The 27,689-nt window shown below is 35.9% G+C and overlaps 2 protein-coding genes across 2 annotated transcripts in view; one reads left to right on the top strand and one right to left on the bottom strand.

Moving 5' to 3' along the window:
- Positions 1-27,689, top strand: part of LOC133174707 (proteasome activator complex subunit 4A-like) — a 42,197-nt gene that overhangs the window by 11,510 nt on the left and 2,998 nt on the right. Inside the window, exons 8-41 of the mRNA XM_061309791.1 lie at positions 72-191; positions 277-372; positions 466-524; positions 749-955; positions 1,232-1,508; positions 1,839-1,903; positions 2,013-2,157; positions 2,262-2,360; positions 2,513-2,585; positions 2,872-2,939; positions 3,091-3,306; positions 3,575-3,729; positions 3,867-3,959; positions 4,076-4,146; positions 4,281-4,343; positions 4,472-4,527; positions 6,070-6,168; positions 6,400-6,462; positions 6,742-6,834; positions 7,221-7,346; positions 8,100-8,291; positions 12,572-12,708; positions 12,796-12,849; positions 13,071-13,200; positions 13,528-13,763; positions 14,046-14,241; positions 17,854-18,018; positions 18,433-18,629; positions 18,957-19,088; positions 19,444-19,601; positions 19,772-19,873; positions 19,961-20,037; positions 20,621-20,749; positions 21,011-21,163. Coding sequence (XP_061165775.1) covers positions 72-191; positions 277-372; positions 466-524; positions 749-955; positions 1,232-1,508; positions 1,839-1,903; positions 2,013-2,157; positions 2,262-2,360; positions 2,513-2,585; positions 2,872-2,939; positions 3,091-3,306; positions 3,575-3,729; positions 3,867-3,959; positions 4,076-4,146; positions 4,281-4,343; positions 4,472-4,527; positions 6,070-6,168; positions 6,400-6,462; positions 6,742-6,834; positions 7,221-7,346; positions 8,100-8,291; positions 12,572-12,708; positions 12,796-12,849; positions 13,071-13,200; positions 13,528-13,763; positions 14,046-14,241; positions 17,854-18,018; positions 18,433-18,629; positions 18,957-19,088; positions 19,444-19,601; positions 19,772-19,873; positions 19,961-20,037; positions 20,621-20,749; positions 21,011-21,163 — 4,302 coding nt within the window. The remainder of the gene's footprint in view (positions 1-71; positions 192-276; positions 373-465; positions 525-748; positions 956-1,231; positions 1,509-1,838; positions 1,904-2,012; positions 2,158-2,261; positions 2,361-2,512; positions 2,586-2,871; positions 2,940-3,090; positions 3,307-3,574; positions 3,730-3,866; positions 3,960-4,075; positions 4,147-4,280; positions 4,344-4,471; positions 4,528-6,069; positions 6,169-6,399; positions 6,463-6,741; positions 6,835-7,220; positions 7,347-8,099; positions 8,292-12,571; positions 12,709-12,795; positions 12,850-13,070; positions 13,201-13,527; positions 13,764-14,045; positions 14,242-17,853; positions 18,019-18,432; positions 18,630-18,956; positions 19,089-19,443; positions 19,602-19,771; positions 19,874-19,960; positions 20,038-20,620; positions 20,750-21,010; positions 21,164-27,689) is intronic.
- On the bottom strand, positions 21,844-26,306 carry LOC133174965 (tripartite motif-containing protein 2-like). The gene is made up of 2 exons (XM_061310060.1): positions 26,216-26,306; positions 21,844-23,682 (listed from the first exon to the last, which is right to left on the bottom strand). Exon 2 carries the CDS (start codon positions 22,896-22,898, stop codon positions 21,969-21,971), a length of 930 nt encoding a protein of 309 aa, XP_061166044.1. The 5' UTR covers positions 22,899-23,682; positions 26,216-26,306; the 3' UTR covers positions 21,844-21,968.

Below are 27,689 nucleotides of genomic sequence, written 5' to 3'. Positions count from 1 at the left end.
ATTATTCCCCTATATTTGTTTTTTAAAATCAATAAGATTACAATGGCATCATTTCTGATATTTGTTTCCAGGTTTTTAATCGCTTCATGAGGAGTTTCAATCTGCCAGTGGGTATGCAGAAAGTACAAGTAGGTCGCTCTAACAATACATATGACATTGGTGCCACCGTAACCTGGATAGTGTCCATGATGGTAAGATTTGTCCTTTATAATTCAAAAATTGTCTCTTTCTTCAGGAGGAGAGTATTTTGAGTAATTTTATGATTGTCCATTGCAGGGTGGACCCAATGGTAGCTTGGTACAGGATCACATTGACAGCTTCTTCAAGGCTCTGCAGTCATTTTTTCACCCATCAAATCTTGGAAAGTGGAATGTAAGTTTATCCAGAAGATCTTTTAGAAGGTACGAAGCTGCTGATTTATTTGTATGAATAAATAATTTTACTAACAGTAGATTCGTTTTTCAGATTAAGCTGAGTGGTCTTTTGATGAATTTTCCCAAACTGGTTGTAAAGAGAATACACAGGTATCTTTTCTTAAAAGTAAATTCAATTCCAAGATGGGAACCTTTTCTTCAAGTTCCATTTTTAGCCTGTGTTTAAATGGTTGAATGTATATAAACTAGGCTTCTTTTGTTAAGGGCAGATAACTCTGCAAAAAAATAGCTTCAAGATTATTTTAAGGTGGATAAAAATACAACACTGTGAAATTTTTCCAGTATACAATATCTTTACAATGTTAATTATTCAGAGAAAGATACAAGAAGAAGGACTGGCTAACAGAGATTCCTCCGGACTTTAAACTGAAGGATTCAGAGATCACTAGATTTGTAAAGAGCATGCAGCCTGTGGTGTCCGTGTCAATGTTCAGTAAATACGGCAGTCATGATTCAGCGGTGGCATTGAGACACCTGTCTAACATGAGGCCTGAGCTCATCATTCCAGATTTATTAGAGAAGTATGACTTCATACTGAGTTTTCACCTTTATTTAAAAATTGTATCCTTGATTCAAAATACTAAAGCATTACATTTTGATGATAGTGATAGATTTTGTAAGTAAATTTATTATAAATGATTATAAATGTTGATTAATTTGATAACCTATTGAATGAAATGTATTCAGTTCAGGAATAAAACTCTAAATTTTACACGTGTATATATATTTACACTGAACATGTCAATTTCTGATTTAAAATGGGTGACAATAAAGAGTCCTTTTCTGCCCTTTGATAGGATGTATCCAGCTATGGAGAATCTGATTGAGCCGCACCGCCTGATCGCCTGTATGAACTGTGTGGTGGCGGTGTCCCGCTCAATGCTGAGTGCCAGAAAATGGTATCCTGAGGGCCGTTCCCATGTCCTCCCTCTTCTGAACCTCGCTCTTCCAGGAATCGACCCCAATGACTTCAAAAAGTGCCTGGTCACCTTCCAGATGATTTCTACTTTTGTGGCGCAGGTTCCCATTGTTGACTGCTCAGAAGCTGTATTCATCAGGGATGACCTCTCTGAAGTACGTAAAGTATTCAACATCACACACACACAAGGCAGGAAATAGAAAATTTATTTGTTTCCCCTTTTCAACTGATTGATTATTAAATCTGACCTGTTTTTTATATATATATTTAGAAGCTGAATCTTTGAGGTTGAACGTTTTTTTTTTTCAATTTTCTTTTCTTCAGTTATTGAGTGTGTGTAAAGCCATATTAGATACTGTTAGTTTAACGATGAACTTTTTTTTAAGAGTTTAACAAAAAGAATTTTGCTTCAAACAAACATACATATAACTAATTATAAATCAAAATGTGGAGTTCAAAATTTTTATTGATCTTTTAAATCCCAGGAGGAGAAAGAGTTATGTTCAGCCACAGCTCAGTTTGAGGACTTTGTACTGCTTTTCTTGGACAGGTTTGTCATTAGTTAATGCTTAAAAAACATTTCAAAAATCTCTTTAAAATATGACAGTTCTGTCTATAAAAATTTCTGGATAATGTCCTTGGCTATTTTAATCTTCTAGAGTGTTTGCCCTGATTGAGAACAGCACCCAGGAACACACTCACGGTGATCCGACTCGACTAAACCCAGAACAAACCATGATGGAGGTAGCACTGTCCTCCACATTCACCTCTGTGCTTCTCCAATGTTCCACGCCTATATATGAGGTAAAACAACCTCCCACAGCAATTTTTTCTATAAGGAGAGGGAACGAATAGTGTGAAAATTACTGTTTTGATGACAAATTAGTTATGTCTCATTTCTTTTACAGTCGGCTCTGTCACGTTTATACAACTTTATCACCACCAGTGTGTATGAAACCAATGTTGGGGGAAGATTTGCAGCAAATCTCTGCAGGGCAGCAGCTAAGGTATTCTATGAAAACCCAGATATTTCAACCTAAAGCTAATAAAACTGAAGTACAGTGAATGTATAATTCTTAAATGTGAGTTGCATGATTGTACTTGTACTTGTATCATGCAATAATTTTTAGAGATCAATTGTTTTTATTTTACTTTACAGGCAAATCCAAAAAGAGCAGTGGAAAAATTTTTACCTCCATTTTGTAAAAAGATTAAAGATCTAATGGCTGAACGTAAGTAACATAAATTCTAATGGACGGGATGGGTGCTTGTTTTGAAGTTGAATGTTTGAATGATCAGAATTGTTTGATTATAAACTATAGAATTAATCAAGTACTTGAAAGTGGCCTAAAAAATCCTTGTCTTTTATTTTTAAAGGTTTTCAATGTGATTTACAATTAATCAAGAAAAAAAAAATATCTGAAAGAGACATCTGAAATTTTCTTATGATTAAAGAAGGGTTACTAAGTGTTTCCATTATGAGATGTTAAGAAATGACTATGTTACCTTTCATTGTAGATGAAGAATACAAAACAGAAGAGCATCTTGATGATGGATTTTTGTGGAATCTTCTCATGCTGTCACAGGTCTGAATCCATGTCATATTGGCATTTGATAACCTGGATAATTAATATTTGTTATTTGTTTGGTCAGAAATAAAAACTTGAACATCGTCATAGTTCCATGTACATGTAATTTACACATGAAAGAAGCTGAACTGTTCCTCTACACTTGTAGCTTGTCAGATGTAATGGTGAAGCTCTACTGCCATACAAGGATCAGCTGTTAGAAGTACTACAGATGACCCTCCACCTGAAGTGTGTCCAGGGATATGAACTATCCTGTCAGCTGATGAGGTACACACTAAGGGCCTTAACTCTGCACTTCCCTCTGGACTATAGGAGTGTGGCGGGGTCTTTTGACAGACCCGTGTCAGAGTACCTGGCTATCAATGTAAGTGAGCAAATCAAAGAGAGGTCAATACATCAATAATAATCAATGACAGCCGTTTAGTCTGTTATTCAGTTGCCTTACACATATTCCCCATAAAGATATGTTAACTTGATTGCTGCCATATATTAAAAATGCTGCAGTAAGAAGGAACGTCTAATTGATAAAGGAATATGCACAAAGCAAGATAATGGGGGGGGGGGGGGGGGGGAGTAATGGTTGCAAATAACAAAATGTGAAAAAATGTAGATTGAGTTAATTGATTTAACAGGACTGGGCTATACCTGGTGATATGGACGACTTGGGCATGAAGTGGCATGTTCCTTCAGCAGATGAAATTGAATTTGCACAGTCTCTGATGGACCATATACTACAGCCAGAATTAGAGAAAATCATGTCCTTATCATCATCAACTCAAATTGACAAGTGAGAATTACTCCTAATTATTTGTCCATTATACAAAAGACACCACTTTGAGAGTTTTCTCAAAGATCTGTGCAATTTTTAAGATTTTGTAGTATAACTTGTAGATTTAATTTTATGAACATTTTTATATTTGACAGAGAGGAGTTGTTGCGGAGACTAAGCATTATACTGGAGTGCCTGCTAGGGGCAGGGGCAGCACTTCCTGTCTGGAAATCAACCTCTGTTGATCTGTAAGGTTTTACTGAGTGTTAATATTAATTTCCTCAAGCATTTTTATACAAAGAACTGTCTACATGAGTACATGTATATGTGAATGCAAGTTTTATGTATTTACTGCATTTTATAGGTCCAGTCTGAATGTGAAAACACAAGTTCCTTTGGATCGATTTCGAGTTTCATCTGTAAAAGAATCAATAGGTAAGCTGTTTATAAGCAGTTTGCTGTACATATCTACTTGTATTCAACATCTTGATTGCATCAGATATTTGTTGTTTTTATTCCATTTGAGAACTGTGTATCTCCTTGTAATCAGTTGTTTTCATTTTTTATAGAAATTCAATATAAAGGTGCTAACTTAAGACTGGAGGTCATGAAAGCCATGAAACATTTGCTGAGTAAGTATGGGTCTCAGATCTTTTTTAATCTAAGGTCAGTTAAATTTTGTAAGAGGAAAAAAAAAAGTGCAACAAAGTTTTACTCTCCGACTACTAAAATACTGTAAAAACTGAATTTTTCTTATCAGACTACCTGATGGAGTGCACAGAGGATGACACAAAGAGCTTGTCCAAACTTATCAAGGTACTAGTATCCTTTATCACTCAGCCATTTTTATGCCCCCGGATCGAAAGATCCCGGGGGTATATTGTTTTTGTCCTGTCTGTCTGTTTGTCTGTTTGTTTGTCTGTCTGTCTGTTGTCAACTTTAACCTTGCCCATAACTTTTGATTGGTTGGAGCTATGACTTTCATATTTCACATGTGTATTCCTTGTGACAAGACCTTTCTTTGGGTACCATCATATTTGACCTTTTGACCTTGACCTTGGAGTTTGACCCACTTTTGCAAAATTTTATGAGACTTTAACCTTGGCCATAACTTCTGAACAGTTGGAGCTTGGGGTTTCAAACTTCACATGTGTATTCTTTGTGACAAGGCCTTCTTTTGGATACCAACCACTTTGACCTTTTGACCTTGACCTTGGACTTTGACCTACTTTTGAAAAACTTTAACCTTGGCCATAACTTTTGAACAGTTGGTGCTTAGGGTTTCAAACTTCACATGTGTATTCCTTGTGACAAGACCTTCCTCTGGATATCAATCTCTTTGACCCTTTTGACCTTGACCTAGGAGTTTGACCTACTTTTGAAAAACTTTAACCTTGGCCATAACTTTTGAATGGTTGGAGCTAGGGCTTTCATACTTCACATATGTAATCCTTATGACAAGACCTTCCTTTGAATACCAACGATTTTGACCTTTTGACCTTGACCAAGGAGTTTGACCTACTTTTGAAAGACTTTAACCTTAGCCATAACTTTTGAATGGTTGATGCTAGGGCTTTCATACTTCACATATGTAATCCTTGTGACAAGACCTTCCTTTGGATACCAACCACTTTGACCCTTTGATCTTGACCTAGGAGTTTGACCTACTTTTGAAAAACTTTAACCTTGGCCATAACTTTTGAATGGTTGGTGCTAGGGCTTTCATACTTCACATATGTAATCCTTGTGACGAGATCTTCCTTTGGATACTAACCACTTTTACCTTGACCTTGACGTTTGACTTTTATTTAAAAAACTTTAACCTTCACCATAACTTTTGAACAGTTGTATCTAGGTCTTTCAAATTTCACAGGTGTTTTCCTCGAGACAAGATCTTTCTTTGGGTATCAACATTTTTTATCTTTTGGCCTGGATTTTGACTTGCATTCGAGAAACTTTAACTTTCAACATAAGCTACCATACGGGGGCATAGTGTTTCACAAACACATCTTGTTGTATCATAAAATTAAGTTGGGAATCATCAGTCTGTCCATCCATCTGTCCAAGCAGTCTTGTCCAGACCCTTACTTTTTAATACAGTAAAGAAACATTAGTAGCTCAATCTCGATACATATATTGTTTATATCCCAGGCTCATGACCTTGACTCAAGGTCATATGAACAAGTTCAAGATTACTTTTAGAAAAAGGTGTAAAATTGGAATTTTTGATTAACATTCAACTCCTGTCTGGAATACTGCTCACAGTACCTCTAGCTCTCAGTTTTCTTTATGAAACCTCCATAAACTGATGTATACCTATATCTTTTTCTGTGCTGAATATTCTCTCTTTCATTACAGATCTATGAGACTATCTTGTTTTTCTATGGTGCTAGTAAACAGGACTTTGATGCTCGATGGAAGAGTTTACACTCAGTTAAAGATGCCCTAGAGGATAAGGTGTGATTTAATAAAAAGATTTCAAAATTTTGTCATAGAGTTTTAAAGAAAAGGTAATAATGAAACCTATTTACATGTGTAATACTTAGATTGTTTAAATCCTTGTACACATGTAAAACAGAATTATTTTTCTGTAAACAATGAACAAGGCCATTTACATATACTAATCTATATACATGTATATGTGCATGTATATTTTTTTAATGTAGTTTTGGATTATTTCTTCTCTAGATGCGGGATAGAAGGAAACACATCCGAGCCTTATTAGTAGACAGAGTTGTTCTACAACAAGAGGTAGGACTTCTGTTCTCTGAAAGTCTATCTAAATTGTTGTCATTGAAGAAATCTGTGAAAATGTACCTTAAGATATGTAACGTTTGTTCTGTAAAGTTTAGGTGAGATGATTCAGCTGATTCATTTTTCAGATCACATTTAGCTGCAATAATGTAGACTGTCTCCGATTTTTTATCCCCCCCCCCCCCCCCCAAGAAAAAAAAGTATGGAGAGGGCTACATGATTGCAGCAAGCAAGAATTATACTTCATTATATATCTATGTACATGTATTTGGACAGATGAGGATGCTGTATGGTCTCTCTGGCTACACGGACCATCACCAGGATATTCTGTGTGACCTTTATAACTTGGCTGTCAGTAAATATGCTGAGGTGGGTGATCACTAGTGATGTACATTGTAGGATCTCAGTCACTGTGCTGTTGTTTCATCAGTTTTTACAGGAATCAAATTTTGGGATATTGGCCAAGAAAAAAACCTTTTTCATTGATAAATGAATTTGTGGATAGCTACAAACATGTATACCTAGTTCTAGTCTAAAATACATGTAAGTTAAATTTGTAGTTATTTGTACTCCTGATTTCTTGGGTCTGGCCCAAACATTAAAACACCAAAAATTGAATATTCAATGAAAAGGGATGAAATCACAGTCTATTCAATGGCTATTGATATTAAAGTGAAATCCAAACAGAATAAAAATGTTTATTTATTGTAGAATACACTGTGATTTCAGCTCAGTGATTGTTGTTTTGTTGACAGGTGAGGAAGAAGGGTCAGGCCGTTCTGATGCAGTGTTTTCTGAACTTTCCCTACTGCTACCGGTGCCTGCTGGACAGGATCTCAGACAGCCTCATACAAAAAGAAACTCCCGAAAAACAGTTCAAGGTAAGACACTCCCAAAAAACAGTTCAAAGTAAGACACTCACGAAAAAACAGTTCAAAGTAAGACACTCTCAAAAAATAGTTCAAATCAAGATACTCCCAAATAAAACAGTTCAAAGTTAGATACTCCGGAAAACAGTTCAAAGTAAGGTACTCCTGAAAAGCAATTCAAAATAAGAGTAGATGCAGATTGGCTAATATGCAGTTTTTTTTCCTTAGCCTGAAATTTCACATATTTGTTATATTAAATATGACTTGTTTTGACTCCATGATTTATTTCCATGTCCTGCAGGTGAAAATTTTTATCCTGTAATATGGCCATTGCCTTATACACCCTTAATATTAGGAATCATCAATTATTGTATATATTTAAAATACAGTGTATATTTGGTTGATCAGACTTACAGATGGGAAGAGAAAGCTGAGTCCTATGTGATATTGATCAACCCAATATACTGTATACAGGGTTATTTTCTCTCCATGTTATATTGGCTCTTTCACACTTGCATACAAATTGGCCTCATTTTAAATTTGCCCAGTTATGGTTCTTTTTAAAGAATTGTACTGTTTTCTCTGACTTCACCCCGTCTTAAATTCGCCCACTTGTGTCTATGGCAAAAGGGGCGAAAATGAAATGGAGGTGAAAATTTCCTTGTATGCAGTATTTCTGTAGACAAACATAATAAGTAATAATATCATAAGTCAAAGGAATCTGTGGTTTGCATATGGTAAATCAACAGTATTTTTACTTTGTAGGGAGTATTGTATGTTGTCCTTGGCAGTGGTAAGAGGTGTTTGGCGACCAAGAGAAGTTGGGAGGTGATTTGTCAGTTATGGCCGGCTATTGTGCAGGCCCAGCAATCGGAGAAGCCGTCAATTTTACGGGTAGTGGATGACATCATAGCAAAAGTCAGCAAGAATCTAGAAAGTCCAGGAATTGAAATCAAAGTAAGTTAATTTATTTATAGAGTACTTTTCTGGCTTTTTTGTATTTGCAAAAGATATTTGTGTTAATTTTTAGGTCACCTGAGTCACTCAGGTGACCTATTGCTATCCGTTCTCGTCCGTCGGCGTGCGTCGTGTGTTAACATTTGAACATTTTTAGCTTCTTCTCTGAAACCGCTCAACCAATTTCAACCAAATTTGGCATATAGCATCTATGGGTGAAGGGGAACAAAAATTGTGAATTTCATGGTCCCTGCCCCCCTGGGGCCTGAGGGGTGGGGCTAAAACCACCAAAAATAATGCAATCTTTAAAAATCTTCTTCTTTACTCCAGGACATCAAGCAGTCAAACTGTTGGCATCATTGTAACAAGCATTGAGCCCTCTACCAAAATTGTGAAATTCATGGCCCCAGTGTCAGGGGTTCTGGCCCCAGGGTGGGGCTATGTAGATCATATAGTGAAAGTGCATTATTTCTTTGAAAATCTTCTTCTCTGCTCCTGGGTATTAAATAAAGTAACTAAGTACATAGTTATGAAGAGCAAGAGTGCCTCTTCCAAAATTGTGAAATTCATGGCCCCTGGGTCAGGGGTTCTGGTGTTAGGGCGGGGCTCTATTGATTATATAGTGAAAATGCATTAATTCTTTGAAAATCTTCTTCTGTGCTCCTGGGTATTAAATAAAGTAACTAAGTACATAGTTATGATGAGCAAGAATGCCTCTACAAAAATTGTGAAATTCATGGCCCCAGGGTCAGGGGTTCTGGCCCCAGGGTTGGGCTAAATAGATCATATAGTGAAAGTGCATTATTTCTTTGAAAATCTTCTTCTCTGCTCCTGAGTATTAAATAAAGTAACTAAGTACATAGTTATGAAGAGCAAGAGTGCCTCTTCCAAAATTGTGAAATTCATTGCCCCTGGGTCAGGGGTTCTGGTGTTAGGGCGGGGCTCTATTGATTATATAGTGAAAATGCATTAATTCTTTGAAAATCTTCTTCTGTTCTCCTGGGTATTAAATAAAGTAACTAAGTACATAGTTATGATGAGCAAGAATGCCTCTTCCGAAATTATGAAATTCATGACCCCAGGGTCAGGGGTTCTGGTCCCAGGGTGGGGCTATATAGATCATATAGTGAAAGTGCATTATTTCTTTGAAAATCTTCTTCTCTGCTCCTGGGTATGAAATAAAGTAACTAAGTACATAGTTATGAAGAGCAAGGATGCCTCTTCCAAAATTGTGAAATTCATGGCCCCTGGGTCAGGGGTTCTGGTGTTAGGGCGGGGCTCTATTGATTATATAGTGAAATGCATTAATTCTTTGAAAATCTTCTTCTGTGCTCCTGGGTATTAAATAAAGTAACTAAGTACATAGTTATGATGAGCAAGAATGCCTCTACCAAAATTGTGAAATTCATGGCCCCAGGGTCAGGGGTTCTGGCCCCAGGGTGGGGCTAAATAGATCATATAGTGAAAGTGCATTATTTCTTTGAAAATCTTCTTCTCTGCTCCTGAGTATTAAATAAAGTAACTAAGTACATAGTTATGATGAGCAAGAGTGCCTCTTCCAAAATTGTGAAATTCATGGCCCCTGGGTCAGGGGTTCTGGTGTTAGGGCGGGGCTCTATTGATTATATAGTGAAAATGCATTAATTCTTTGAAAATCTTCTTCTGTTCTCCTGGGTATTAAATAAAGTAACTAAGTACATAGTTATGATGAGCAAGAATGCCTCTTCCGAAATTATGAAATTCATGGCCCCAGGGTCAGGGGTTCTGGCCCCAGGGTGGGGCTATATAGATCATATAGTGAAAGTGCATTATTTCTTTGAAAATCTTCTTCTCTGCTCCTGGGTATTAAATAAAGTAAATAAGAACATAGTTATGATGAGCAAGAATGCCTCTTCTGAAATTGTGAATTTCTTGGCCCCAGGGTCAGGGGTTCTGGCCCCAGGGTGGGGCTATATAGATCATATAGTGAAAGTGCATTATTTCTTTGAAAATCCTCTTCTGTGCTCCTGGGTATTAAATAAAGTAACTAAGTACATAGTTATGATGAGCAAGAATGCCTCTTCTGAAATTATGAAATTCATGGCCCCAGGGTCAGGGGTTCTGGCCCCAGGGTGGGGCTATATAGATCATATAGTGAAAGTGCATTATTTCTTTGAAAATCTTCCTCTGTGCTCCTGGGTATTAAATAAAGTAACTAAGTACATAGTTATGATGAGCAAGAGAGCCTCTTCCAAAATTGTGAATTTCATGGCCCCTGGGTCAGGGGTTCTGGTGTTAGGGCGGGGCTCTATTGACTATACAGTGAAAATGCATTAATTCTTTGAAAATCTTCTCCTCTGCCCCTGGGCATTAGGGTGATAAACTAAGTACATAGTTATGATGAGGAGGTGGGCCTCTTCCAAAATTGTGAAAGCCATTGCCCCTGGGTCAGGGGTTCTGATGTTAGGGCGGGGCTCTATTGATTATATAGTGAAAATGCATTAATTCTTTGAAAATCTTCTTCTCTGCTCCTGGGTATTATTTAAACAAACAAAGTGCATGGTTATGATGCATAAGGATGCCTTTTAAAAAATTGTGAATTTCATGGCCCCAGGGTCAGGGGTTCTGGTGTTAGGGCGGGGCTCTATTGATTATATAGTGAAAATGCATTGATTCTTTGAAAATCTTCTTCTCTGCTACTGGAGATTATTTAAACAAACTAAGTGCATGGTTTTGATGCATAAGGATGCCTTTTCAAAAATTGTGAATTTCATGGCCCCAGGGTCAGGGGTTCTGGTGTTAGGGCAGCGCTCTATTGATTATATAGTGAAAATGCATTGATTCTTTGAAAATCTTCTTCTCTGCTACTGGAGATTATCTAAACAAACTAAGTGCAAGATTATGATAGGCAAAGATGCCTCTTCCAAAATTTTTAAATATATGGCCTTAGTTTTTGGGGTTCTTGAGGAAAGGGGGGGGGCTCTATTGATTATATAGTGAGAAAGCATTAATTCTATTAATTAATCAGTAATTAATCCTGTCTGCTCCTTAGTGTTGAGCTGATAAATAAATTGCTTAGCTATGATGAAAATGGGAGCTTCGAACAGAATTTTTAAATCTTGTGGTCCTAGGGTCAGGGGTTCTGGCATAATGGGGGGGGGGGGGCTTTTGAATTTCTTGACCCTTGGTCTTGGGTTCTGGTGTTAGGGTAAGGCTTTGTTGAATCTGTAGTGAAAATGCATTGTACCTGTGAAATTCTTCTCTGCTTCTGGGCATATCGGAAGAAAACTGAGTAAAAGTTTAAATGATATAAGTAAGCGTATTTCTACGAGATTTTTGAACATCTGGACCATTTGTCTAAGCATTCTAGTCCTGGGCAGGGCTCTATTAATTTGTATTCTACTGAGAGAAGTTATTCCCCTTTTCCGTTCACCTTTAATAATTAATCACTGTAAATAATGTATTTGAAAGGTTAATAGAATAAGATAATTATGCAAGAATGTTTATCATATAATTCAAAAAGTATTTTCTTAGTTTTAATAATCAGGTAGACCTGTAAGTAATAGATAAATAAAAATGAGACAAAAATAACTTATCTTATTAAAAGGTCTTCAAAGACCATAAGAGAGGTCAATGCTAGAGGTCTTAATATGGGTTTAAAAAGAGTACAGAAGCACTAATAGTTTGTTAATAGTCTGCATGGTGATAGTGTTAAGTGGGGGACAGGTTAGAACTTAATTTATGAGTTGATACTGAATACTAGACTAATTATTTTGTTGATCCTGATCTTCCTACTTCTCTTGCTTTAGGGCAACAAAGCTTCATCTATCAGTGTATTCAACTTCTAAATTGTTGTATTATACTCAGGTGACCGTTAAGGCCCTTGGGCCTCTTGTATTTTCTGATTTTTCTTTTCGTTACTGCAGAGTATCCATGTATTTTTACACAATCAGTAACATGCACATGTCCTTGTAAAATTTATGATATGAGGATGTCCCCACATTTTCTTGTCTGTATAATTTTCCTGTTTATAAATACTGTAGATTCCTAATTATACGCGAGGAATTAATTATTGCGTAAAACCGCGAGAAGCACCACTCGCGAAATAAAATTACTCCCTTTTATTTTTTTGGTGCTGAAATCCATGTAAAATCTCTTGGTCAACCGTCCATTCGCGAATTATTATTCTCGCGATTTGACGTTAAAGAGCCATTTTGCGATAATAAGTACTCACGAAAAATAAGGAATCTACAGTAGCAGGATTGCAGTTTATACCTAATGCTTTTTATTTATTTCTAAAGGTAACCTCCAGCTGTTTGGATGCAGCCCAGAAGTTACTGTCCTCTGGTGTTCCTGTATCAAACCCCAACACACTGACTGAGGGAGCCGACCTGCGGGGAGAGGAGTTCCAGAAGGAGTCCAATGAGGCCAACAGCAGGTTTGTCTTAATCATGTGGCCCTCTTACAAAATGTTACATAATTGATTTGAAGAATTTAATTTTATAACGAGAAATTTTTCTTACAGGATGTATGTAAAAATTGTAGAAGACCTTGTAGCATTAGTGAAAGGTGGAACATTGTAAGTATATATGTTTGATTTAATCTTTTGGGTTTATTTAAAGAATTTCTTAACACATGTACATGTAAATAGAGATTTTTAAAGTTCAGTGTTTTATATCTTTGTTTAAAAATTACAACAATGTATTTTTACTTTTTCATTTTGTGCTGGGGGGGGGGGATTAACATCAGCCAATACAGTATTTAACTTAATCTGTTATTTTCCAATTTCTATGACATCAGGATGTGGAAGTTCAGTCAGTACGCTGTAGAACTGTTAACACTCTTACTGCGACATGATGTACCCACACCTCCTGTAGCTGTGGAGCTTTTTGTGTCCAACCTCATACATGACTCCTTATACATCAGAAAGGTACATTGATATGCATGCAGAAATATTTTGTTGAATTCTTTTGATTTGTGTGAGAGTTAATTTTCAAGAAGTAACAAGATAAGATTTTGTTGTCATAATTCCATAGGTAATATTTCTTCATGAAAGATAAATCCTACGATCAATATTTGTTGAGGTTGTATATTCATGGGTAAGGGCCACAAAATTATCAAGTATTGGATCTAATGAAAAAATGTGTACATAGGAAAGACAGAGAAATTCATAAACAAGATCATTGGCTGAATTCTCTCCCTTTAAGACTACATCAGAAGTTTCTCCTACATGTTATGGTTTTTATTTTATCTTCAGCTGTCAACGGCCTCGGTATCAGCCATTCTGAAGCAACAGAAAAGAAAACACAAGAAGGTGGTGGTGGACCCCTACAGGAGTGCCCCACCCCCTCCCGCTGGGACCTTCCTCCCTGGGAATCGTCCGGATAATGATTGGATCATGTACGACTCCAGCCGGCTTCCGGACAATCAGGAGAAATGGGAGGCCATGGAATTCGTGGACAAAACTCACTGGGGATACTACTGCTGGCCAAAGTATGATTTTAATTTTTAACTCTGTTGATAATAATTAATTGATCATGATCATTAAATTATTTCTCTTTTGAATTCCAAGGTTAATTACACCATATTCCAGTCTCAGTCCAAATATATTTCCACATAACTTAATCAAGCTTGGGTTTCTATCAATTCATATTTATTTTATTTATTTTTTTTAGTCCAAAGACCTAACTGTAGTAACACTGTTAATATGATTTTGACTATTGAATATTAATTAAATGAAATGAATTATGTCTGTTTACTTTAAATCTGTTGCAGAGAAATGAAAATTTACGCCCAGTATTCGGAGCAGCCAAAATTAGATCGTGTAGAATCAGAACTATTAGATATAGAAAAACCTATTTATGTGAAATTGAGTGACTCTGAGTTTGTGAAAAAGTTTATAGAAGTGCTTAGTTTAGAGGAGCATAAAGGAAGAGATAAATTCAGGAATAAACATCTAACCTTATTCAAGGTAGGTCTTGCACTTTAATTGACAAATTCTTTTTTGGGATTTTTTTTGTGTTTTTAAGGTGTAATATCCCTCTGATAAGAGAGATAACTTTCCAAGGAAATTAATCCAAGGAATTTAATGAGTTGTCTTAACAGAGTTTAATAATGAGGACCAGTATATAGTCCACCCATTAAAGGCTGAGCTATGTTACAAATATTATTTCTATTTTCTATATTTTTATTAATTACTTATACAGACCCTGAAACGTGCTACTACCCCACACGCTCGCTGCACGAACGGTACACGCTCGCTACACGGTTTGCACGAAACGCTGCACGGTTTACACGAAACGCTACACGGTTTGCACGAAACGCTACACGGTTTACACGAAACGCTTTGCACGAAAGGCTGCACGGTTTACACGAAAGCCTGCACGAAACGTTTGTACACGTTTCTCACACGCTTTGTACACGATTCTCCCACGCTTTAGCCTCGATCTGGATTTTCTATTCGGAATCTCTCGGACTTTATTTAAATTATTACGGACTAATCAAAGATTAGTTAAGAATTGCAATCATTCTGATTAAGATTAAACCTCGCTACACCAGTACTATATTAACAGATAAAATACTCAATGTTCAGATGTAATTAATTAATAGTTGTCATTGAGTCTGTGACCCGTCCGGTGAAATGCCTATCATCGTCTATGTTCAAACCTTTTTTATTAGAATCTAAATTACGCACTGAAAAAAAAAAATATTTGTAATTCATAATCCTTTACAGCATTCAATGTTTTTACAGTTATAGTTTGATATTAAAAAGTCATTTTTATTACTGACAAATAAACTCAGTTATTGATTTGAAAAAAAAAAATGATTAAATTGTGTATGATTTCTGTAAACGGATTGATTTTCTTTTCCTTTCTTTTTTTTTTAATTATTGATTTATTCATTATTTAATTTAGTAAATAAATAATTTTATTTGATTAAATTAGGTTCTGCTTATAAGTTGCAAAGGTAATAAGTACACTGCATCAAACATGAACATTGTGCGTGAAAAGGGGAGGGGGGTAGATTACCGGGATCTTACTTCTGTTCCTGGCTAAATATAACAGGCACTTGTTTCAGTAAGTATACCATTGGAAAAAAATTATTATAGAAACAAATGCTCGTTCTAAAAAAAAAAGATATCCATATCTCCAGCGGCACCCGATATATGTAACTCATTAAATGCACTTTATTCAGAATGGTAAATATATTGTTTCATTACAGAGTTGAACTTTAATTTATCATAAAATTTTATATGGTAGAGAAGCCGGGGGATAGGTACTGTAATTCTTTAGTTCTCTTTTGATGCATTGTGTTTATCAAATAAAAACAATATATCCACCACCTTGTAAAATCCTCGATTTCAAACCCCGTCTAGCCAAAAAAAAAAAAAAAAAAAAAATGTAATCAATAGTCGCGGCTCTTAACGATACATTCAATATACATGTATACATGTCCAATGACCAAAAACTAAATAATTATGCTCTAGAACTGCGTGATTAATAAAACAACTAATGCATAATTATTCAGGATTTATTTCTTTATAATTTTTTTATTCACGAATACACTGGCAAATTAATTCACTGTGTACAGAGAATCAGTTAAATTTAAGAAATAAAATCCCCGGGTATTTATTTGTACCAATTAAATACTAATGAAACAATTTAATTCATGAATTAATGTCGGTTTTCATCTTAGCCATGATTGACAAGAGCTAATATATGTAGCAGAACACGTTTTCAGTTCCCAGCACGCGGAGCCCGTGACCGCTGTTGTAAATAACCTTGATCACAGTCGTAAGAAGAGTGTTGGAAGTGTAAAGAAGATTCCAAAATACTTTTAAGAGGTGCATCGGGCATCTTCAAAAAGTAAATTATTCATAAAAACATGTTAACAAAAACTCTAAGTTTGTGTTTTCGTTGAACACCCCCACCCCGGAAATATTTAACCCTATATTTGCCGATGCATGTGAATTATGATTCCTTTATATGACAATTATAAATCAACCAATGTTATGCATAAAAAGACTATAAATGACTCATTGTTTCAAAATTATTTGTATCACAATCTTGTAATATAAGAAAATTTTGTTCTTTTATAAAGAAAAAAAAAATTAATTGTGTTCCCCGGCCTAGAATTCCCATACTCCACATTTATACCAACGCACTAAATTTTGTGTTTTATTTTTCACGCCTGCCTTATCTATCTATTATTTTGTATTAATCATCCATATGTTCTTGTAATCTCTATATGCCATAATTATAAAATGATGAAGAGATTCTAATAAATAAATGAAAAGGACAAGACCAGTATTGAATCAAATGCATTAACATTGATGTGCATATAATTAATTACTTTTAACACATTTTCTTTCCATCTTTATTTAAATAAAAAAAGAAAAAAAAAAACAATTATGTAATACATTACCGAGTAATTTAATTTTGTTGTTTCCGTATTTTTTTTTCTTAAAATACCACCGGTATGATATATCCGAATAATATTAGTTACAAACAACACAGAATGACATGTTAATCCATCAATAGCCATATTTAAAATAAAATAAAATAAAATGACTTCCGAATGAATCCTACACGTTTCTCACACGATTCTTGCACGAAAGTCGCACGTTTCTCACACGGTTCTTACACGAAAGTCGCACGCTTCTCGCACGCTCGCTACACGGTTTGCACGAAACGCTTTGGAGCTTACACGAAACGCTGCATGGTTTACACGAAACGCTACACGGTTTGCACGAAACGCTGCACGGTTTACACGAAACGCTACACGGTTTGCACGAAACGAAAAGCGCACGAAAGTCACACGCTTTTTTGGGGTAGTAGCACGTTTCAGGGTCTGTAATAGTTTACCTAAAACATTTATACTCAGTTCCATTAAATTGTTAGAATTGAGATATTTCTATCTTTTAACATAAAATTCTTTTAATTGTTACAGAAATTTCAGATGCAGAATTTTTATAATCAATGAATTTTTTTTTTTTACTAAAAAAATATTTTGAATTACGTTAACTCCTGTAGATGAATGCATTTTTATTCTACAAGCACGGAAAACAATGTGATATTCTGAGTTAAAAAGCAACGCTTCATTATGTTCTCTAATGTGAATTAGATAGGTATGATAGTAAATGTTATTTTCATATATACCTCATATTTTTAATTTTATGGTGAGATAAAAAATTATTGATCTTTCTATTCACCATATTGAATTTTTTTCATATCATGATTAGACATAATATTCATATCTGAAAAAGTAAGCAGTGCTTCATACTTCAACTTATTTTCCATTTGAATGTAATGCTGTTGTTGTTGAAAATCAATGTTGGGAATTTTAAAAAAAAAATTTGGAGCAGAGGGATATTTCACCTTAAAAGGTGAAAAGTTCCATCCATTAATCACATACATGTACATATACCACACAATAAAGAAGAAAATAATGAAATGTTAATTAAGAAGTGTGGACATGCTGTATTACATCTTTGCAGGCTTCTGAAGATGGCTGTTTTATTGAATTTCATTTCAAAAAATTCTTTTTATCCTTTAAATTGTTTTTGTTTTCTTTACTGTTTCAGGGTCTGTTTAGGAATTATGGTGACACGTTCCTCCCCCACTTCAGATCCCACATTGTGGAGCTGCTGTCGGACAGGAGCCACGAACACCACGAGAGTAAACAGAGGTGTGGCATGGAGATCTTAGCGGGGGTCATACGTGGCTCCAAACACTGGCCTTATGAGAAGGTAGAACATTGAGATTTCATTTAAAGTATTACCCATTTGTATAATGAATATTTGGAGCAAAATATCAGAGTGTTTGGGAGGATTTGAATATTCACTAGAGGACAGTAACACTTTGTTATCTCAAACTCAATGGGTTTGGGGGAAAAAAAATCCAAGATAATCCATAAAATCAAGATATTGATGTTGAAATACATTAAAAAAATGGTTGGGACATTTAAATTATGCTGACATACATGTATCCATGTTATTGGAGATGTAGATATCCAAGATACCAAAGTTTAACTGCACGTGTAAATGTTTGAACGAAGTTAACTCCAGAAGATAAGGTTTATGAGCTAAAGCCAAAACTTACATATAAGTACTTAATTGATTTTGTATATCAAATTTCTCTTTCATCTTGAATGTTTCTCACAGGTGAATGCCCTTTGGGACTGGGTAATCCCCATTTTGAGAACCTCTTTAGATAACATTACCAGTGAGACTCTGAAGGACTGGGGCACGTTCTTCACGGTCGTGTCTGAGAGTCGTGATCCCAGAAGACTGTATCGATTCTTCGAGATGCTAATGGATAAACCAATCAGGGAGGGATCATCCTCTTTTGAGGACTCCAGGTAAAAATGACAGTGAACTAAAACTTGTTATAAGGAAGTCCTTGTGGACATGAATTTTTAGTTCCCTATACATACAAAAAAGTTTTATGACTGATGGGGAAAAGATATAACTTTCTTATCACTGAGAGTTCCTTATATCCAAAGTTCCTTATACAGGAGTTTTACTGTAGTATAGAAAATTCCCAATAGGAAATCTTGTTAGAATATTACAGTTAATTTTACACAAGAGAGAGTTGGAGAGTTGATGAGTGATAAAATGTCCATACAGTTTTCACAAACATTTCAGATGACATTCTAGAACTGACAGATTACTTTTATATTTTGTAGCCGTCTTTTTGCTGTGCAGAATGCTTTAGTACAACAGGAATGGAGAGTTCCAGAAATCCTCCATCGTCTGTTAGAATTCCTGACACCGTACCTCTCCCACAGGTACAAGAATGTCAGGGACAGAATTGGGAGGTAAGAACCTGTATCTGATGTAGAAATTTGGACAGAGGTACAGAGTAGTACAAAAACTGTTGATGTTTTTTAATTTCTCTTCTTTGTTTTGTGAGATTTTTGATGGAACAATTAAGGTTCAATGACCGCTGATAAGAGAGATAACTCTTTCTGATAGAAATGACTATAATTCCTTCATAACAATGTGAAGTTAAGAGGCCATTTCTATTTTTTTTTGCCCTGCAAAAGGTTTGCATTTGGACTATAATTTAGATTTTTTGTCGAAAAATTAAGCAAAATTTTGTATTAATGAAAAGAAGATATATGAACCTTAAAATTCTTTTGGAAAATACCATCAATAAATCCTCTGTTTCAGCCTGCTGTCCAACATTATGCTGTATGACTACAGCATCACGGCGGGTTCCTCCACCAAATCTCCACATAGAGTGGACTTTGTCCAAAAGGTTATTCCACGGCTGGAACCGCTCAAAGACCTGGTGCTATCAGACAATGGGAATAATGGCAGCTCAAAGGGTAGGTTCTAACTCCATTAAGATTGGAGGAAAACCTTGGCTTGTAAAAGATGTAAAGGATTGAAAAACTGAAATCATATATTGCATTAATATTGTTTTGATTATTTTTTCTTATCTGAGCTATTGCAAGGAGGTGTTAAAAGTCTTTACGATGTATTTGAATTTTAACAGATGAGGAGAACCACAGAGAGATGTCTTCCTCCTCAGAGAAAATGGAAGTGGAGGATGATGAGGGTGAAGAGAGGAAGACAACAATAAGGCTGTGTAAAACAGGTGAGGAGGCTCACACACGACAGAAAATAATTCAACAATGACAAAGAAATCAATTAATTCTAATAATTTATCCCTTTCTTATTGTAGTGCTGAAGTGGATATCTGACGGTCTAGGTAGAATGTTTACCTCAACTACACCAGAGCTTTTCCTTTTTCTTCCAGTTGTAAGTATTATTGTGAGGAATGCTGAATGTGCAAGTCTATCTTTTTGTTAAATTGGTAAATATTTTCAACTGTTTAACCAGAGTGACGAAAAATATACTGAAAAACATTTCAAGGTCACTGAAAGAAAAAATGCATAATTCGTGTCCGATTCATATCTTTCTTATGGATAAACTTGGTGAGTTCCTTTTGCACAAAGATTGCTTATGCCCTGAGAATGTGTCATGACCTTGACCCAAGGTCATTTGTGCAAGTTCAAGGTCACTGACAGAAAAAGTTCATAATTCATGTCTGGTCCATATCTTTCTTATGGAGAATAATGTTGGGATGTTGGGATTTTCCACTTCACACAAAGTTTGCTTATGACTTGAGGGTGTGTCATGATCTTGACCTATAGTTATATGCCTGCCCAAAATTTTATAAGTTCATTACTATACCCCAATATATCTCTGCATGCAATACAACAAAAAAATAATATTTTCTTAGGGGGGGGGGATCATTTGTGACCTAGTTCACAGAACCTCTAGTTACATCTGTAATAGACACTTTGATGTTGAGATTCTGTATAATTGAATTTTCCCTCAGATTTGTACATTAGAGAGCGAGACTAAGGATGAGGAGCTGAAGACTGACTGTTCTATGGCCTTGGCCTGCTTCTCTCAGGCTCTGATTCAGGAGAACAATGTTACTGTGTGTCTGGAGACTATCAGAGAGGTGAGTTCAACAGACACAGGTCTAAAACAGTACATCTACAATTAAAGAAACTTTCAGATACAAAAAATGTAGAATCCATATTTTAAGTTCCTTCAATGCAAAACTATTGTTAAAGTAGTCAGGCTCTCACCATGATAAGAAGACATATTGTTGAATGGAGAAGAGTTTGAAGATTATGATAAAGTTGCAAGGACCTTAAGTGCCAAATTGATAAGAATGATGGAAGCTTTATTCCTAAAAATTTTTTTTTAATTTCTGTAGGTGATGGGACTGAAGTCATGGCATTCCCGTGTGGCAATTCTTGGCTACATCCAGGTTATGGTGTTCTGTAACCTATTTACTATGATCCAGTCAAAGTACAAAAAGGAAATCCAGAACTTTATACTGCATCTCATCTGTGATGACCAAGTAGAGGTAGGTTATATACAAAAACAAACGGCGGGGGGGGGGGGGGGGGGGGGGGGGGGGTTCAGAACTTTATACTACATCTCATCTGTGATGACCAAGTAGAGGTAGGTTATACACAGAAACAAACCAGGGGAGGGGAGGGGGGAGCTGTATGCATCTAATCTGCCATGACACGTAGAGGTAGGATATATACAAAAACAAAGTGAAGAACTTTATACTACATCTCAACTATGATGATCAAGTGTTTTCCTCTTGGCATGTTTTATTTGATATTAATGTAATACATAAATTAACAACAAATTTTTAACTGTAAAGCATCTTATTTGCAAATAGAACAATTTTTTTATTTTCTGTGGAAAAATAGGATAAAACTCAAAATATTAGAATAAGTAAGAGATAATATAAATCTTTCCATGCTGAAACCATACTTCAAAAGAAATAAGATCCATTAAATAAAATTTTGATGTAGATTTCTCCTTATGAACATTATAGTGATCGATCTCTGTGCTGTTTTATACTTATTATCCCCTTGCAATGGAGTTGAAAGGGATGTAGTAATGTGCTTGTGTGTGTGTGAGTGGGTTAGTATGTCCTTTGTGTAAAACGGAAATGACGCAGTTTGCATTAGGATCAAAGTCAATGAAATGCTGCCTTGATTTATAGAATGATATACTCTTTTCGAGGGGATGCTCCACTTTGTGGTGCCCTTGTTTACATGTTTCTTTGAGGGGAAACAGTTATCATTATCTTAGAGTGAATTATTATAAATTTTATAAGATAAATAATTTTACTGTAATAACAGTCAAAGATTTCACTTCAGATATTTGATTTTCTTCACTTCTTTGTTTAACAATTGAGCAACAAACAGATTGTCATATGTGTCTGTACACAGTCCCCGGGGATAACACACTCCACAGTCTATGTAACGGAGGAACTGTCCATCCTGGTCTATGATGTGGACACAGTCATTGTTATAATCAGATATAAGGATGTGACTCTGACTGTCTGTGGTGATTCCTCGTGGACTGAATGATTGGTTATTTGGAGCAGGAGTATGTCCAGTGTACCTGAATCTCAGTTTCCCAGCCTGATTGACCACCACTACTGCTTTAGCTCCATTGTCAGACACACAGATATCCAGGTTCTTGTTCTCAGTAATGTACATGTCTCTTAGATAATGAGAACTAGGTGAATAGAGAGGTTTACCTTTATCATCAAACTGAATGGTTTGTTTCTCTGTGGAGCCAGAGTAACAGACAACTTTTGTTTGTTTGTCATCATTACTGTTCATGATAACCAGGAGGTCTCCAGAGGAGGTAATACAGACACTTTTAGGTTTCCAGTTCTGTAGTCTGATCACCTCCTCTATCTTCTCATTCTTCACAATGTCCACAGTTCTATCTCTGTAATCAGTATAAACTAGATCTCCACTTTTTGTCACTGCTATGTTAGATGGTATGATCCCTGACTTGGTTCTGATTGACTTGAGTAGTGATCCCTGATTGATGCTGTAGAGTTTCATGGTGCTGTCAAATCCACTTGTCCAGATTTCTTCATCACTCAGACAGGCCACATTGTAAAGTTCTTTATACAGAGTGTCTATGGTGGTGACAGTCGCTGGTTCATCAAGCAGATGTTTGACTGGAGGAGAGGATCCAGCTTCTGGTGATTTCTGTGTTGTCTTCATGCTGTAGCCATGTTTATCTGATGTTAGAGAACTTGATGATAAGGCTCCAAACATTTTACTGAATTCTTCTCCTTGGATTTTTTCTGGATTGAATTTGGGTAAAGATGGTATAATTTTGTGTGGAAGATTTCTGTATGTGTGAACATTTGATGTGACACTAAATAGATTTGATATGTCATTAGTGTCTATAGTAATTTCAATTGAATCGATTTCATCCTTGATGTTCAGACATTGTCTTGTTTATTTCACCCAGATGTTTCTGTAGAGTTTGTAACTGTGTGTTTTTCATCTCATTAACTTCAGCTTTACGTTTCTTGACAAGTTTGTCAATTTCTCTGTGCCAGTCCTCTCCATGTATTGTTATGGCTGTTGAGAGATCTCCATATTCCTTTTCTAACTGACTCATTCTGTTTTGTACATCAGATGCAATGTCCTGATATGTGGGATAAATTGTATCATTTAATTCATTTCTTTGTTTTAGAATCATGTCCTTCTTTTCATCCAGAAGTTGTAAGATTTTAGATAATTCATGACCTAAATGTTGATTAAGTGCAACACAGTTGATACAGACAGGAATATCACACTGTTTACAGAACATTTCACATCGTTCTTTGTTATGAGATGTACATGTAGGGTAGAGGGGAGTGGATTTCCTGTCCTGAAATTTGACGACCTTGTGATCTTTGGATTCACTTGTTGAGATGTGTTCTCCCACACAGGCCTTACACAGGTTGACAAGACATGTATCACAGTGCATCTGTACCACAGCAGTCTCACACAGGTCACATCGCATCACATCCTGGGCACTTGTTTGGGGGTCCATCATTAGATTTTATGACTGAAGCATAAAAATTCAGCATAAATGATCATGCATTGAACGATTGGGTTTGAAGGCAACATGCATTTTTATGGACTCCAGAAACCACAGTTTGCCTGGAGACATTAGGCATATAATACATGTAGATAATCAAGTTTTGCTAATAAACATGTAGATGGACCAGTCATCATATTACATATACAAGAATCATTGAATCTTTGTGGGAAGGAAATTTTGTTTCATGTGATACTGAATTTTCAATGACTTTCTGAATTGTTTTTTATGCTCAGAAAAAGATCAAAGTTTTTTAGCTCTTCTGAGCCAAAGGCTCAAAGAGCTAATGCTATGGCCATTTGTGCGATGTGCGGTGTGCGTAAACTTTTTAGAATATGGGCCATAACTCAAGAACCCCTTGGCCAATTATTGTCAAATTTGTCACAGGGTATCCTTGGCCCAAGGGCTCCCTTTTATACTAAAACTGGGGTTGTGACCCTTTAACAAGGGGAGATAATTAGGAAAATAGAAACAAAAGTACTGGTTGCTAAAAAATCTTCTTCTCAAGAACCACTGGGCAGATTATCACCAAACTTACACAAAAGGATGAGGATATGTTGTAGATTAAAATTTGCACGGGGATTTACCCTGGGGCAAAGGGCGTGGTCTCAAGGTCACTTCAAAGTTGACCAAAAATTACATTTTATTAAAATGTTGATATTTTGCTTACTATAAGGACTAGGACCATCAAATCTTGTCAGTTGGTGCATCTAAGGACCTCATATCATGTTTACTCAAAAGTAGGTCACGGTGACCTACTTTTTAAATTTTGCGGCCATTCTTTTTCAAAATGATTTAGAGGCATATTTTGAACAATTTAAGGCCTATGATCATCAAACTTTGTCAGTTGATGCATCTTGGGTCCTCAAAGTACGTCAACTAAAAAGTAGGTCACCTTGACCTACTTTTTGAATTTTATGGCTAAACTTTTTTAAAACAATTAAGGTCATTAATTCGAATACGGGGAGGCTTAGAATCATTAAATCTTGTAAGATGATGCATCTTGGGGCCATAAAACATATTTATTAAAAAGTAGGTCACAGTGACCTACTTTTTGAACTTTGCAGGCATTCGATTTCAAAGCGTTTTAGAGGCATAATTTGGACATTTTAAGTCCTATGATCATAAAACTTTGTAAGTTGATGCATCTTGGGTCCTCAAAAAAGGTCAACTGAAAAGTAGGTCACCGTGACCTACTTTTCAATTTATATGACTATAATTAAATATTTCAGGTACTAATTGGCTTAGAATCATGAAACTTTGTCAGTTGATGCCTCTTGGGTCTTCAGAGTAGGTCGACTAAAAAGTAGGTCACCTTGACCTACTTTTGAAAATTTATGGCTTTAATTAAATATTCCGGGTACTAATTGGCTTAGAATCATCAAACTTTGTCAGTTGATGCCTCATGGGTCTTCGGAGTAGGTCGACTAAAAAGTAGGTCACGGTGACCTACTTTTGAAAATTTATGGCTTTAATTAAATATTCCGGGTACTAATTGGCTTAGAATCATCAAACTTTGTCAGTTGATGCATCTTGGGTCTTCAGAGTAGGTTGACTAAAAAGTAGGTCACCATGACATACTTTCAGAAAATTTATGGCTTTAATAAAATATTTTGGGTACTAATTGGCTTAGAATCATAAAACTTTGTCAGTTTAAGCGTCATGGGTCCTCGGAATACAACAACTGAAAAGTAGGTCACGGTGACCTACTTATGAAAATTTATGGCTTTAGTCAAATATTTTGGGTACTAATTGGCTTAGAATCTTTAAACTTTGTCAGTTGATGCGTCTTGGGTCCTCGGAGTACAACAACTGAAAAGTAGGTCACCGTGACCTACTTTTGAAATTTTATGGCTGTATTTAATATTTTCAGGAATTATTTGGCTTAGAGTCGTCAAAATTTGTCAGTTGATGCATCTTTGGTCCTCGGAGTAGGTTGACTGAAAAGTAGGTCACCGTGACCTACTTTTGAAAATTTATGGCTGTAATTAAATATTTTGGGTACTTATTGGCTAGAATCATCAAACTTTATCAGTCGATGTATCTTTGGTCCTCGGAGTACAGCAACTGAAAAGTAGGTCACGGTGACCTACTTTTGAAAATTTATGGCTTTAATTAAATATTACAGGTACTAATTGGCTTAGAATCATCAAACTTTTGCATCTTGGGTCCTTGGAGTAAAACAATTGAAAAGTAGGTCACTTTGACCTACTTATAAAATTTTATGGTTATAATTTTAAAAGATATTTTAGGTATTAATTGGCTTAGAATCATCAAACTTAGTTGATGGGTCTTCAGAGAATGACAAGTGATAAGTAGGTCACCATGACCAACTCTCAGGTACTAATTGGCTTAGAATCATTTTGGGTTCTCAGAGTGTGAATTGGAATTTCAAGGGTTTGTCTAAATATACAGGATACTTCGAGGCTTCAAATAGAAGTGATAGGTTGTACAGTTTATCAGAAGAGCAATTCAAGGCCCATGGGCCTCTTGTTTTTACCTGATTTCAGTAATGGCGGCCGTCCTTGATCTATCTCCAAGTGCAGTCTCTATGTACTCTGATCATGTGACACACCTGTGTTATCTACCTGTCAGGTGTTTATACTTCCTGTTCTGGAAGTTGATTTAAATACCTTCAACAACTGCTCTTTGAAATGCAGTTATATTTAATTTATATAGTTCATGTGATATTTTGCCTTACTGGTTAGAGACCAGAAGAGTTTATATGATAGTAAGGTGTCTGTCATCCATACATCTGTTTGTCTGTAAACAATTTTTTAAAACACTTCTCCTCTACAGTTTTGGTCTGATTTCAATATAGTACTAGTAGACAACACTATGGTACCTATTCTGTTTATGGGTTTTTGATGCTCTCACACAGGTCACATAGCATCATGTCCTGGGCACTGGCATGGGGGTCCATGTCTGTGCAAATCTAAATTTAGATCATCCTCAAATAGGGTAGATTCAAATTTGTTCAAATGATGACCCCCAGGGGTAGGGTGGGGACACAATGAGGGATTGAAGTTTTACATAGTATTATTTGGGGAAAAAAACTTTAAAAATCTTCTCAAGAACAGCAAAGCTTTGATTAGTCTTATTGATATGGAAGCATCCTCAGGTAGTGTAGATTCAACTTTGTTCAAATGATGACCCCCAGGATAGAGTGGTGCCACAATGAGGGATCGAAGTTTTACATATATATAGGAAAAAATCTTAAATATCTTCTTCTAAAAAAACAGAAAATCCATGATTAGTATTAATATGGAAGCATTCTCAGGTAGTGTAGATTCAACTTTGTTTAAATCATTACCCCTAGGGGTAGAAAGGGGCCACAATGGGGGATCAAAGTCTTTACAAAGGAAAATATCAGAAAAGATTTTGCAAAATCTTCTCAAAAAGAGCAGTACCATAATTAGTCATATCAATATGGAAGCATCCTCAGGTAGTGTAGATTCAACTAAATCATAACACCCAGGGGAAGGGAGGGGCCACAATTGGGGATCAAATTTTTTACAAAGGAATACATGTATATACGAAAAAATCTTTAAAATTCTTCTGCTCAAGAACAGCAAAGCCACTACTGATATTGATATGGAAGCATCCTCAAAGTGTTTAATTCAATTCCACCCCGCCTTTCCCCCTCCCATGTAAACTTTTCAATGCTGAATTGATTTATGCTTTTTCCTAGCTAATGTGCTCAGGTGATTGATGTGGCCCATGGGCTTCTTGTTCATTTTAGCAATGTTTTACTTTTACAAGATTAGTTTACAAAGAATTTATTTGGTTACATAGGAAATAACTTCATTGTCCAGGTTCAATCAAGGGTGTTCAGGTATTTACCCTGTGTTGTATTTTATACACCCTGAGGCCGAAGGCAGAACATGGATAACTTATAATGTATATTGGGAAAAATATCTGATGCAAAACAACAGGGCCAAAGTGTCTCAGATGAGCATTGTGGCCTATGGGCC

Source organism: Saccostrea echinata, unplaced genomic scaffold (genome assembly GCF_033153115.1).
Source record: "Saccostrea echinata isolate AGI-Se365-2 ecotype Australia unplaced genomic scaffold, CSIRO_AGI_Sech_v1 ptg000002l, whole genome shotgun sequence".
NCBI classification, from domain to species: domain Eukaryota; kingdom Metazoa; phylum Mollusca; class Bivalvia; order Ostreida; family Ostreidae; genus Saccostrea; species Saccostrea echinata.
This window is presented reverse-complemented; position numbering and strand designations above follow the sequence as displayed.